At 39.0% G+C, this 14685-nt stretch overlaps 1 protein-coding gene across 1 annotated transcript in view; it reads right to left on the bottom strand.

Moving 5' to 3' along the window:
• Anapc1 (anaphase promoting complex subunit 1) overlaps nt 1–14685 on the bottom strand; it is a 74660-nt gene that overhangs the window by 6875 nt on the left and 53100 nt on the right. The window contains exons 35-44 of the mRNA XM_041670188.1: nt 12742–12818; nt 12058–12148; nt 11895–11948; nt 10422–10615; nt 9024–9110; nt 6423–6540; nt 5123–5200; nt 4742–4809; nt 3713–3851; nt 1141–1227 (exon numbers count right to left, since the gene is read on the bottom strand). Of these exons, the coding sequence (XP_041526122.1) occupies nt 1141–1227; nt 3713–3851; nt 4742–4809; nt 5123–5200; nt 6423–6540; nt 9024–9110; nt 10422–10615; nt 11895–11948; nt 12058–12148; nt 12742–12818 (993 nt within the window). The remainder of the gene's footprint in view (nt 1–1140; nt 1228–3712; nt 3852–4741; nt 4810–5122; nt 5201–6422; nt 6541–9023; nt 9111–10421; nt 10616–11894; nt 11949–12057; nt 12149–12741; nt 12819–14685) is intronic.

The following is a 14685-nucleotide window of genomic DNA, read 5'->3' as shown; positions in this document are numbered from 1 at the left end:
GTGAAAACCAGTTACTCTCTATAAAAAGTCATAGTCCACAGCAGTCAAAACCCAGAAAAGGAAGGCGAGAAAACAGCACGTGATCTGATCATGATCAATCTAGGGTTTAAAAAAATGCTGTGAAAACACAGCAGAGAAAGCCTTCAGTCAGCTGGGAGTAGTGGGATACACATAGGAGTGTGGACCAACCAAGAGGCAAGAATAAACAGCATACAAGTAAGTGTAACAAGGTCTCAGAATCAAACCCAGCAGTGGGGGCTGGAGAGAGGAAGGAGTGGTAGTGGCAAAGGAAGGCACAGACTTTATCAGAGCTGTCTCCCTGGCCTCAAATGCACACCCTAGTCCTTACTAGCTGTGTGAACCTGGGTGTGTGATGGCTCAAGTAAGCAGTCTCCTCATCTACAAATCCAAATGATGGATTACTTGTGCACTTGGGGGAGGAGGGGAGATGGGAAAGGGGAGAGCATGGGAGGAGAGGAGAGAGGGGAAACTGGTTGGTATGTAAAATAAATGAAAATAAGTTATTTAAATAAATATAAAAAAAAGAACTGTGAGGTGAGGGGAAAGCACTGTGTAGTGAGGATGCAGCTCCTTTGCTCAGCACTCAGTGATGTTGTAAGGCAGCATCTAAACATCTTTCTGGAAGAAGCCACATCTTAGGGAGGCTGGACATTCTTCCCGAGACCACATACAATTTCAGACAACAGGCTTCAACCAGAATCACCCCACTGCTCCCTACACACTCTTCCATATCTAAACAATTTGTTGAACAAAGGTCACTAGACATCTTTGAAATTTTGAAGATAATAAGCTGTGTGAAAAACAGAAAGAAGGGTTAATATACAAAGGAGACAAAACCACTAAAAATTAACAAAACCAAGAATGGTGCTAAAACACTGAGAACAAATTCTTTCAAGAATGGACACAAGAAACATCACCCATCAAAGCTAATACCTTAGAAATTGTAACCTTTTTCTCCTATTTGGGTAGAAAGGTACTAAATTTAATTGTAACATGTAACAACGTGAAGGATATCATCAATCTCAAAGGCAGATATGAATATCACAGGTGTCTTTGGTTGTCTATTGATGAACTAATAAAAGTCTTGCCCTGAGGCCCAGCAAACCACATAATACTTACTTGACCCATGCTCACAGTTGGTTTGCAGAAATATTCAGCAAATGACAGAAGCGCCGGATCAGAAGTGAATGATGAAACTGTTTCTGGCTAAAAAAGAAAAACAAACATTTAAGGGAGATAACCAACTGCTACTCCCCTTTCTGCTCACTCTTTTCATACAATGCTCCACAGGACAAAAAGCTTCCTCTGTTAGGAAGCTGCTTCAAGAAGCTTTTGCATAAGCTAATATGAAGTGCTGATCTACCAAAACACCAATAATAAACATGTCTTCTTTCTTATAAACTGCCCGCAAAAGGCTTTCCTCCCTCCCTTCATGTCTAACTAAAGTCTGCTTAAAAGTACAAGCACTTAAAGGCTCACAGAGACCGAACAACAACCAGCTCTGCATATACGGGACAGCTGAGTAGTTTGGCTCTTGTAGGACTCCAAACAGCAGGAGCACAGGCTGTCTCTGACTCTCTTGCTGGCTTTTGAGAACCCATTTCTCATAATGGGTCACCTTGTCCAGACTTAATATGAGGAGAGGTGTTTAGTCTTATTGCAACTTGATATGCCATGCTTGTTGACAGCCATAAGAGGCCTGCCCTTTCCTGAACAGAAAGGGAGGAGGAATGGATTAAGGGGGACAGGGAGAGAAGGGGTCGAGGGAAGGGACTGGGAGGAGAGGAGGGAGGGGAAACTGTAGCTGGGATGTAAAATAGACAGACAGACAGAGAGACAGAGAGTCCAAGTAGTAGGGAAGAATAGGGAAAGAGGAATCTCACTGTCTCGCTCACCAGGAGCCACCACAAAAGGATAGATAGTTCCTATGATCCTTCATATAAGAGGCCCTTAGAAGAACTAGACTCACACAGACAAAAAGGCCAAAGGGGCTGCTGCCTAGGCTAGCAAAAGAGCTAATGTTGATAGGGATAGCTTAGGTCTGCAAGTTGTAATTCTTCTAATGATGGCTACACGTCAACATTGTATCTGCTATTGTTTAGAAACAGTTCCCATTTAAAAATAGCTAAGGCAGCCGGGCGGTGGTGGCGCACGCCTTAAATCCCAGCACTCGGGAGGCAGAGGCAGGCGGATCTCTGTGAGTTCGAGACCAGCCTGGTCTACAAGAGCTAGTGCCAGGACAGGCTCCAAAGCCACAGAGAAACCCTGTCTCGAAAAACAAAAAACAAAAAAAAAAAAAAAAAATAGCTAAGGCACTAATTTTATATGTTGTGCACTTTACTACAATAAAATAGTAGGAAAAAACCTCAGTATACCACTTAATATTCAGGACTGAAAATGGTGTATTTCCAATTTAGGTTCCTATTTTATTTTTAAACTCGTAGCAGGCAGGAGATTGAGCTTTCTTTTAATTTCTATATACTTTCAATATTCAAAAGTAAGTTATGATTATCTATTTTCCCCATAAATTGAAATAGCTTTTCATATAAGTGTCAAATTTAAAAAAAAAATAGTGCTCATTTAAGCTAAAAAACAAAACCAAACAACAACAACAAAAAAACCCAAAACAAAAAAAAACACAGACCAACTCTTCAAAATATTCCAGAGACAATATTTGATTGCTGCCAACAACAACACACTGACATTAAAACTGGGCGAGTTTATAGCTTTACAAATGGTAACTGAGAAAGGCTAAATGTCAACTGACTGCTCTCAGATCAGGTATAAGCTAAACTACAGTAATCTGCTACCTCCTAACTCAGGGACAAGGAGAGCTGTTCTGTGCCTAGTCCTGAGCTGCTGAACTTGACGCATCCTTGCTATATGAGCCCCAAGTACATCTGCCCATGAAATGCTTAAAAACTAAGATTAAATTAATTCCCAAGTTTAATGCTAGATTACAGAACACATTTTTAATGATGAAAAAGAATTCTAGAACATAAAATATATACTGACCCCTCCACAGTATTGATTTTTAACTCATACTTTTAACTATTTCTTCATTTTAAATACTACTGTACTGGTAATGAATACTATGAAATAAATTAAAAATCAAGATTCATGCTGTATCGCTTCATTTTCATCAAGATTAAAGAAACAAATGATGGCTGAAAACTGGATTCCCTACCCAGTGGAACAGAGCCAAGCATGGTGGTGTGTGCCTAAATCCCAGCACTCAGAAGACTGGGGCAAGGGAATCACGATGTGAGATCAAGGCTGGGGTTATAGTTCATGGCAAAACATTTAATCTAGCATGTATAAAGCCATGATTCAGCCTCTAGAGACAAAGAGTAAAGGGGAGCCAGGGAGAGATGGTGCCAACCTGGTCAACATACTAAAACACTGCCAAAAGAATGATAGAAGGGGGTGCGGGCGGGGAGGGGGGATAACAAATGTTATCTAGCAAATTTCTTTCTCTACTTGAGGGACTAGCAAGTAAAATAATTAAACCAAACATTGCTTGTAGTGTGGAAGTTTATTATATGTGGCACTAAATACAAGTCTTACATAGAATATTAGCAGGATGTCCCTATTTCATTATAGGTGTCACATAAGAAAGCAGTGGAAATCATGGTCGATTAGGTTTTACAATCTACAGCAATAAAAGACACTAAATGAAACGCAACACTACCTTGAAAGTCCGGGCATCCGAGTTCCTGTTAGAAACTGTCTGTGCTAACAAACTCTGCCACCCCATTGGATCTTCTTTGTAGGACAGCTGGCCTGCCCTGAGCTTTACATACAAAACTCCATCCTTAGAAAGAATGGACCTGGGGCGGAGAGAGAAAAAGATGACTTTACAGACGGTATTAATGTTAGTTCTCTGCTGAAGCTAGCTTTTTCCAGTCCACTTTCAAAGGGGGGGACATCTTCTCCATTCTCTGGCAGGATTATTCACTATGCACAAAATGAATGAGTGCATGTAAGTGAGGCTGCAGCTCCACTGCTCTGTGGAACTGGGATTCACGGGATTTTACCTGCTCAAGACTGAGCTTCTCGGGATCTTAGCTAAAATTGCGGTTCCTGTGTCCCTTGCAATATGCCTGAGACACAGGGAATACTAAAGATGTAGTAACTTCAGTAGAAAGAAAATACTAAGTAATCTAAGACCAAACAAATAGAAATTAGCTACTGCAGAATACGACGACACAATTGGGAGTAAACTATGAAACTTTTATGTGCTTTTCAAAACTTTTATGAATTTAAACAAATTACACATTTCCCAAAGTATAAAATTATTAAAATGCTAAAATAATTACTTGCATATAATTTATTTTCCTTTTGTTAGTTGTAACAATAGCTAAAGGGAGCAAGAGAAGACATCTGACGAGCATCCGTAGTTATAAAAAATCCCCTTTAAACCAAATCGTACTGTACAAACAGAAACCCCATGACTGTCTAAAGTAAGTAAAATAACATGTTCTAGTTTTTCAATGAACATATGTGAACATTATAGTTTGACTCTCGAATTAACACTTTTACATTCTAAAACAAATCTTGCTTCAAAGATATAGAACACACTGTTCAATATACCCTATATGCTGTCTTGGATGAGATCAAAGAATGACAAACAATTCTCAGACCCTAGTCTAGAATTTCACCTCCCTGAAGACTTCTATGCACTGCCAGAAAGGCAAAAGTGAGAATTCAGTATACTTACTTTAAGTGCTGTTCTCCCTTGCTTAAATCTATGAGCAGTTCCCAGTATCTTGGCCCTTTAACTTTCATCTGCAAGAACAAATGTAACATAGTCATTCAAAGCTGGCAAACCGAATATGTTTCTTAAAGGAAATAGTGACTTGGCTGCAATGAGCCACCTTTAGGTTAACAAGATCCAATTGCTTACAAAAAGGATGTGAACCATGTTCTGAAGAGACACAGACTATTAGTAAAGACCACTAAGATAAGACCTCCTCTATCCTTCATAAAAATTCCTCCTGCTGTTGCTGCTTTCTTAAATAGAGAAAAGGGGGACACCTTTACTGCTATGCAATTGTTTCAATTTACCCCTAGACAGACCACCTAAGTCACGCCAACTCACCTGCTTTAACAGATGAAGTTCTGGAAGAAGGGTTGGAGCCATCAGTTCTTCTTTGGTCTGTTCATACCACTGAGTGCCCTTTACAAAGATAAAACACAACCAGCATTGGCCAAATGGTCACCCTGTGCCTTCCCCTTGCTCATGGTCTGCACTTTACTAGGAAACAACACAACCTCTCTGTAGTAGTTTGAAAGAAAATAGCCCCCAAAGGGAATGGCACTATTAGGAGGTGCGCCTTGGAGAAAGTATGCCATTGTTGAGGGTGGGCTTTGAAAGACTCCTTTGCTCAAGCTATATTCAGTGTGACAAACAGTTCACTTCCTGTTGCCTGCAGATCAAGAACTCTCAGCAGCACCATATCTGCTGTCATGCCCTGCCATGATAACAGACTAATCCTCTGGAACTGCAAGCCATCCCAATTAAAAGTTTCCCTTTATAAGAATTGCGGTGGTCATTGTGTCTTCACAGCAAAAGAAACCCAACACCCTCTGATAGTCTTTTTGCTTGGCAGTGCTACACTAAGTCCATGATGGCCTGGTGCATACCAAGCAAGCATTCTAGGGCTGATCTATAGCTACAGCCTTAATACTCAAATCTTAAAAGACTCAAGCCTAAATTCTATTATGAAGCATTCATCACCATCAACACTTTCATTGGGCAGCAAACCTGAAGGGCTGTGCTTCTATGCCATGGGTTTAAACACATGTTGAGAACAAGTGCCGTTTCTCAGCCTAGTTTCCACTGTGACAACTGCTCCAAACTCTTCAACAGGATAAGAACACTCCAGCGTGCCACACGTCCCTCCAATTATCACACTGTTATCACTGCATCCATGCCCGGCTATTCATTTCCTTCAGGAATATGACATCATCACCTCACTTTCACATTTCAAAGTGTAGCACATTTTGACAAAAAGAAGTATTTAATAATTTGGTACCGACTACATGGTTTGTAATCTGTGTGTGCATGCCAATGAAAGATCACTAAAATACACAATTTAGGGATTTCAAATGTTCGGCAAAATCAAACTAAGAATCATTCTTAGCCAAATGACTCTGTAGAACAATTTAATTAGCCACATAAAGTTAAGAGTAACATTTCCCAGTGATCAGCTGTAAGGACAAAAGAACAGCTGATGATGCCAAAAACTACACCCAAACATGAGAGTGAGCCTGCATGGCCTGGCAGTGAACAGCAACTTGGGAAGCTTTGTTTTTTGTGACTGTTCAACTTACTATCATCACCTTTTGCTAAAATGTTTTAAAATAACCTGGCCTACAGAGATGACAGGGACAGTTACCTTGTAAGTAACTTCTATAAGGGCATAGCAGGGTGTGTTTGTGTCCACATCCACAGGTACCAGAAGCCTTGGTTCTGCACCTAACACATAGAGGTGCCGGAGGGCCTGGAGATGATACCTGAGCACAGAAAACATACAGAAGTGACAATCACTGTTGCTGACAGACTAAAAGATGCTGGGGTGACAAATACCTTCCTATCAAGAATCTGAAATGAAGATGGAAAACTGAATTAAAAGTACAGAGAAATTCTAGTTTAATTTTTTTTTATTACACTTGTGTGTATGCCCATCTGATACCTGTATGCAGAGCTCAGAGGACAACTAAAAGAGTTAGTCTCTCCTTTCACCATGTGGGTACAGGGAATTAAACTCAGGTCATCAGGCTTGGTGGCAAGCACCTTTATCTACTGAGCCATCTTGCAGGCTCCAAAGCACATAAAGAAAGTCTAAGAAACTACTTGAACTACTAAGAATTCTTGGTCTGAGTTCACAGGTGAAAAAAAGTTTAACAAGGAATGTCTTAACAAGAAAATATTTATTAATGGAGCCTGAACAATTGACTTAAAACAACAGTTCCATTCAACCATTCCTGGCTTCTCTACACAATCATCCTCGTCACCTATCTCAGGGACATGCTGTAGTTTTTTTCTTCAGGGTTGGTAGGGAAGGAAGGACACCAGTCAATTCTCAGAGGGCAAAGCTTTCTTGTATACATTCTTGCATACAAACAATCACACAACTCACTAACATGCACAGTAAAACACTGAGGGGTGAGAGTGGCAATGTGTGTATATACCTGTTTTTGAATTTTCACATTAAAAATTTTAACTTTAGGGCTGGAGAGATGGCTCAGCGGTTAAAAGCACTGACTGTTCTTCCAGAGGACCTGAGTTCAATTCCCAGCAACCACACGGTGGCTCACAACCATCTGTAATGAGATCTGGCGCCCTCTGGCCTGGAGGCATACATGGAGGCAGACTGTTGTATACATAATAAATAAATAAAATCTTTAAAAAAAAATTTTTAACTTTAGAAATTACATTTTAGAATCAAAACACAAATGCTTAATTTTTGGATACCATTATTAAAGACTAATGAAATGAGACTACAATTTTTAAAAAAAGATAAAACGAGGTTGAAGAGATGACTCAGTGGGGTGGTGAAGTGCACATGGCTTAAATATGAAGGCTTGTGTTAGTTCCCCAAAACTAACATCCTGGTGCAGAGGCATACACCTGTGACTCCTCAGTGCCAGGAAAGTGAAGACAAGTGGATCCTGGGATTCTGGGACTTGGCCAGCCAGTCAAGCTCTATAGTCAGTAGGAATCCTATCTCAAAAAGTAAAATGGAGAGTGACAGATAAAGATAATACCCAAGGTCAATCTTTGGCCTCCATATACACGGGACATGGGACACACACAAAACTAGTAACTTAAAAACAGAAACAAAAAAAAAAAAAAAAAAAAAAAAAAAAAAAACAGAAACAAAATGTCGGGCCGTGGTGGCGCACGCCTTTAATCCCACCACTGGGAGGCAGAGACAAATTGATCTCTGTGAGTTAGAGGCCAGCCTGGTCTACAAGAGCTACTTCCAGGACAGCCAGGGCTATTACACAAAGAGCTATTTTCTTTCCCAATGCACAAAAGAGGTCCCTTCACCTGAACACTTTCCTGGAGAAGGACGCGCTAGTCATTCTTGTGCTTTACATGCTCTCTAAAGCTCTGAACTGCTTGCTTCATAAGACTCCTGGGGCTACTGTTTCCTGTCACTTCTAAATTGTTTTACCTTTTTATAGGTCTCTATTTTTGTCTTTTTGATGCCATTTACACAAAACTTCTCAGCTATCATATTAAAGAAGGAATTCACATTGCCACTAAATCAAATTAAGTTTTTTTTTCTTGGAATTAAATAATCTTAACAGAAAACATAGTATATATAAATATATGATGTGGGATTCCCCTCTGTATGCTGTGAATACCATTGGTTAATAAAGAAACTGCTTTGAGCCTACAGCAGAGCAGGGCAGAACAGAGGTGGGTGGGGAAAACTACACTGAATGCTGGGAGAAGAAAGGTGGAGAGGGAGAAGCCATGGAGCCCCAACAGAGACAGATGCCAGAACTTTACCCTACGGTAAGCCACAGCCATGTGGCAATATGCAGATTACTAGAAATGGGTTAAATTAAGATATAAGTGTTAGCCAATAAGAAGCTAGAGCTAATGGGCCAAGCAGTGTTTTAAATAATACAGTTTCTCTGTGGTTATTTCAGGGCTGAGCAGCCAGGAACCAACAAGCAGCCTCCTTACAACAAATATATATATAGTAGCCAACTTCCCTTGGCTACTAAAGTTTGTAAGGTAAATTTGTACCTAAAGATAACTCAATCTGGCCTACATTTGGATTCACAAGTCTCAAAGATGTAAGAATAATCAGGCATCAGATGTCCAGAATTTTCTTCTAGTCTAATACTTTGAAAGAGATGTTTAATAGATTTAGACAGGAAGGTAAGTTCAAAAACAAAGCAATTGCCCATGAAAGCAAAACAGACTAACTACCCTCAGATAACTCAGGAAACAGTGTTAAGCAATGGACAGGACTCACCGGTTGTCAGTGCTGTGGGCTGGGAAATGTGGGTAAAGGGCACAGAGAAGAGCAGCAATGGACGAGTTAGATGTGCTCAAAGAGTACCTGCAGAGCAAATTCAGTGGGGACAGACATTATTAATTTCCATGCTTATATCTTCCAGGCATTCTTAAACCAGCACAGTGGGGTTCTGTAACAAAGTATACTTGATAAACAAAGTGTATCCTTGGTGTGGATACATCTCTTTGTATTTCCAGAATGACTACTATTCAAAAAAAAAAAAAAGTAACATTTTACAAATGTCACAATGCAACCCAGGGATTAAGAAGCAAGGTTTATCCTAAAACAACAGAGTAAGGATAATGAAGTACTTTATCATTTTGATAAATCAAAATTCAAAGATGAATATTCAGATATTAACACTAGAAACTTGGAGATTAAACATAACAGTACAGGCTGTTATAAGTATAAATCTTACAGAAAACAAAACAATTTAAAAATAAAACAATCACTAAAAGCCAATGCCAGGGGCTGGAGAGATTTCTCAGCAGTTAAGAGTGTGAGCTGCTCTTCCAAAGGATCTAAGCTTGGCCCTCAGCACCCATGTTGGGCAAATCACAACTGCCTGTAACTCAAGCTCCAGGGGAACTGACACAAGAACCTGAACTCAAGTGTATAAACCCTTCCATAGGCACACATAAACCATAATTAAAAATAAAATATATAAAAAAAAACAAAGACAGAAACAGGGATGAAGAAAAATGATCCAATCTAAAAGAAAAGCAAGTAGCCATACTAAGATAGGACTTATTTAGAAGGAAGAAATTTCAAAAATCATAAAATAAAAAGAATTTTGATAGTTAACATCCCTTTACCCATTCTTGTTGGCTCTTTAATTTTTATTGCTGTTGCAACAATTCAGAGGTTGGGTCCTGTACAAGATAGGCAAGTACTTTATGACTGAGCTATAGCTCCAGCTTTAAACATTCATAATCCTAAATTACTAGAAAGAAGCAACTGTCACAAAACATAAAAGGAAAATGCACATCTTCCTCATTATCTCTAACTTCCAAATTTCAATTTTTTTATACTTCTAAAGGAGGTGAAAATAAGCCTATATAACTCAGAAATTAGAGCAGTTGGCCAAGGTCACAGACATCAGATAAGTAAGTAAAGCTACAGATAAAAGAGAAGATGGCAAGAGACGTCAACCCTCTGCAACTGATGCAGGGTCAATGCAGTTCTAATTAATGTTTTATCGGGTTACTTACTATGAAAAATGACAAATTCCAACATTTATATGAAAAAGGCCAACAACAGAAAAATGTACTTTTAAAAGAAACAAAAATCACTTTTATAGATCTCTCTCATCAACTCTTTTTATTAAGGAAAAACAAAACAAAACAAATTCATTACCTTCCTCCTCCCAAAAAGAGAAGACCCAGGGCCATGTGATGGGCCAAGTGGAAACCATAGTTCATCTCTCCACCCGTCTTCATATGCAGATAGCGACAGAGCTGCAACACCTTCAGGTTCCCAGAGCCAGCCATCACCATGGCAAGAGACAGCAGGACAACACTCAGACAGGTTTCGAGGTTGTAGGGCCCTGTCTGGTGACACAAAAACATGACTCTGCATTAATTGTAAATGCATTTCTTAATTACCAAAGTATCTGACATTGGAAGATTACAAATGTTTGTAACTTTAAAACTAAATTTATAAAAATGAATATTCTGATTATGAAATATAAATTCAATGTAAAGAGTTGAAAAATATAGCATCATAAATTAACAATGCACCACCCACTGAGAACTGACATTATCCCTAAAGACAACATTCTCTCAGAAAATCTTCCCTAAATAAATAAATTAAAAAAAAAATGGGCTGGAGAGATGGCTCAGTGGTTAAGAGCACTAGCTGCCCTTCCAGAGGCTCTGAGTTCAATTCCCAGGAACCACATGGTGGCTCACAACCATCTGTAATGAGATCTGTCGCCCTCTTTTGGCCTGCAGGCAAACATGCTGTATACATAATAAACAAATCTTTAAAAACAAGTCTTCCCCATACATACATACATGCATACATACATTTACAGATGAAAAGCAGACACCACCACATATGCTAACTCTCTTAGTGACTTATAAGCAATTTTTATACACACAAAAAAAACATATACAGCAATGGTTCTGCTACATCCAATATGTAAGAACATATGGAAATGCCATGACTTAAATACTTCGAGAATTTCTGATATTTCTAATTTTTTCGCATTATAAAAACAACTGCGTGGGTCTGTGTTGTTAACCAGGAAATAAAATCTTGCAGTCTCTTTGGGAGGGTGGCAAATGTCTTGAGAACAACTGTATCCTCCCTAGATTTTTTTAAAATTTTTAATTTAAATAATATTTTTTTCATTTATTTTACATACCAACCAGCTTCCTCTCCACTCCCCTTTCCCATCCACCCCCTCTCCATCTGTTCTCCTCCATCACCATTCAGAAAGGGGCAGGCCTCCTGTGGGCTTGCACAGAGTTCAGTCTTGCTTCCCTAGACTTTCTGTGTTTTTTTTCCATTAAGGAAACTTTTAGTATTCAGTAACATAAAAGAATATGAAGTATGACAATCCACAAATATTATATCTCTCTTATTTATTCTCTTGTCACAAGAAATAGAAACACATTCATCCTCCCATGCTATTCAGAGTCTCAAGGGTAACCATATTCTCACCTAATTTAGTATCTTAAAACCAAAATATAAAGATGATAGTGCTTCAAATCTCCTTTATAATTCAAATAGCAAAGGTATTTGACAACCCATGAGTTTTGGGCTTATGAAATTTTCTTTGTTTACTTTATTCCCAAATAGGGGAAAGAAGAAAAAAAGACTTACTACAGAAGCATTGGGTGCAGATAAATAATTCATAAAATCTTTTGCAAATTTATGCTGGAAGAAGAAAAGAAAAATTGAAAGTTAAAAGTGGAATCTTAAGGCTTTAATAGTAAAACAGAAGGAGAGCTCACAGCACACCAGCACAAGCCAAGATATTCCTCACCAAACAGTTAAATGCTGATAAGTTTTCTGAGCCAGCAAATCGAAAACCCAGAGACAAGCAGGCTCCTGCAATTATGTAGACGTGTGCTTGCCTGAAAACAGATTACAGAAAACATAATGTTGCTATTGTCCTTAAAAAATCCATTACCACATATCCTCTTGGAATAAAAATAATAAATATTCATCTTCTCCAAAGCAATTTTCAGCTTTCTGAGAATGCTGAAGAAGGTCCTAACCTATCGGCAGATTTCTGTAGATTTTTGCAGATCATGTGACCTTTACTGACATAGCATGCCTCTTACATGAAATTCTTTCCTATACTATAAAGAAGAACAACTTTAAAAGTCTCCCCCCACCATGGAAAGAATGAAAAGGAGAAAGTACAACTAAATTTCCATTTTCTTTTTTTCTTTTTTTTTGGAAACAGGTTCTCACATGTCCCAGTGAGACCTTGAACTCACTTATATAGTTGAGGATGCCTGATCTCCTGCCTCTGCCTCCTGAGTTTTACACACACACACACACACACACACACACACACACGAGCAATCTGTGAACATCATATAAATAATGATTACAAAAATGAGGGATTCAGAATTACTCAAATCAGCCAACGGTTCTCATATGAAAGGAAACTGATCTGGCAGGTGCTAACATAGTTAATATTATGTATTACATTACTTACGACAAGGTTTCCAAATTCAAGTCCTCTGAACAAGGCAATTCAATTTCACTCAAAGAGATACTGTTTTCTCTTATAATCTGTCAAGACAGAAAGCAAGAATGTCTGAACACCACTGTTAAAGCTACGAATATGCCATAAACTAGCTGTCATGGCTGTATTTACAAAAAGTAAACTCCAAAGTGAGTGATTTATACATACATGGATAACCTGATTGTAACAGTAATATATACTAGAACTTACCTGTACCTTCATATAAGAACAGGCTATTTCTGTTTTGACAGTAGGCATGTCTAAATTCCTTTGAATTATTTTTTTAAATTGTGTATTTATTTCTCTATTTATTGTGTGTGGGCGCACACAAACGAGTCATGGTGCGTGTAAAGGTCAGAGAATTTCTTATAACCACAAGTCTCTCCTAACAAGCACAGGTTACTGAGATTAAACTCAGGTTACAGGCTTGGCAGCAAGAGCCCTTACCGATTCACTGAGGCATCTCACTGGGCCTCCTTTGGGTCCTTAACAGAACATGTACACTGGAGCTTAGGCCTGGCTTCAAAGCCAACTTTAAGGTCACACACCTGGCAGCTCTGTGACTAATCCATAAATGAACATAATGAAAGTTAATCCACTGACAGCTCTTAGAATTAGCAAGCTGCATACAGAAGTCTTTTGTGTTAGCTAGTTATTATTATACAGTTCCACCAGCCATGGTCACAACATCACATTTGATCATCAACTAAAAAAACATCACTAAGAAAATTAGTTGTAAACAACTGCAAAGAAAAGTCCTCTAGAATCTGGTTCCTTTCTTTCCCATCATCCTGCGGTCTCTTTAAATTACAAAATAACAAAAGACTTCCAACCCTTAGGTGGAGTGTGGTGTGTGCCTTTGAGTCCAGCACTCAGGAGGCAAAAACAGGTGGATTCCAAGTAGGAGATCAGCCAGGTCCTAACAGCCCTTGCTTCTGGGTTGCCCTTGCCCGTCCTATCTGGGTGATTCTGCCCAACGCCCACGTAACCTAATGCACTAAACTTCAGCAGCTATGCACTAATTATTGCAAATCTTCACAGGAGCCTGATCCATGACAGCCAGAATCTGAAGCTGCCCAGGTGCCCAACAAAAGACAACAGAAAAGTAACTGACATGTTCACATGACAGAATAAACCTAAAGAATGGAGTATGAACACACTCAGTAACAGCACGTACCATACTGAGTGGAAGGCTCACACAAAAGATATGTACTGTAGGTGACTTCATTAAAGTCAGTTCACAGTGAGCCTAGCACACGGAGTACGAAGGGGAGTGTTCAGAGAAGCACATACAGGACACAAGCTTGCGTCCACAGGCGCACCACTAGTCACAGCTCATTAAACAGTACATTTAATTGTGTGTTCCATGATTTAAAAAACTTAACATAATAGGAAAACAAATATTGATATCTAGTTAATGATACATATATTGATATTTTTGGGAGAAGTTCATTATTATTTACAACTTGCAAATATATTCAAAATTAAAAATAAAATAATGGGATGGGTAAGCAAACAGATGCGATTAAACGAGCTTCTACAGTAAAATGTTACCTATAGCATGCATCAGTAACATCACGTAAAGTCCATTCACATTTTAGTTTTGGAAGTGTTCTACCACAGGTATGGCGTGGGAACAATGCAGGACACACACTGGCAGCAGCTAGTTCTAATAAGGATTCTGAAGTCTTGTTAAAAAGTAGACTGCTGCTTTTAACTAAAATACTCAGCTCATTTAGTATATCCTAAGACTGCAAATTTTATAAACAGAATCTTAGATAAATGTGTAACTAGAATAAAGCATTACTGCTCTTTGGACTGGAGAGGGAGGGGGAAAGGAGTGGGGGGAGGGGGAGAAGGGTGGGAGGAGGAGGCGTAGGGTGAGATGAGGGTGAGGGAAATGGGAGGCTGGGA

This window comes from Microtus oregoni, unplaced genomic scaffold (assembly GCF_018167655.1).
Source record: "Microtus oregoni isolate MIOR12 unplaced genomic scaffold, Mior012 000020F_ref0000438, whole genome shotgun sequence".
Lineage (NCBI taxonomy): Eukaryota > Metazoa > Chordata > Mammalia > Rodentia > Cricetidae > Microtus > Microtus oregoni.
This window is presented reverse-complemented; position numbering and strand designations above follow the sequence as displayed.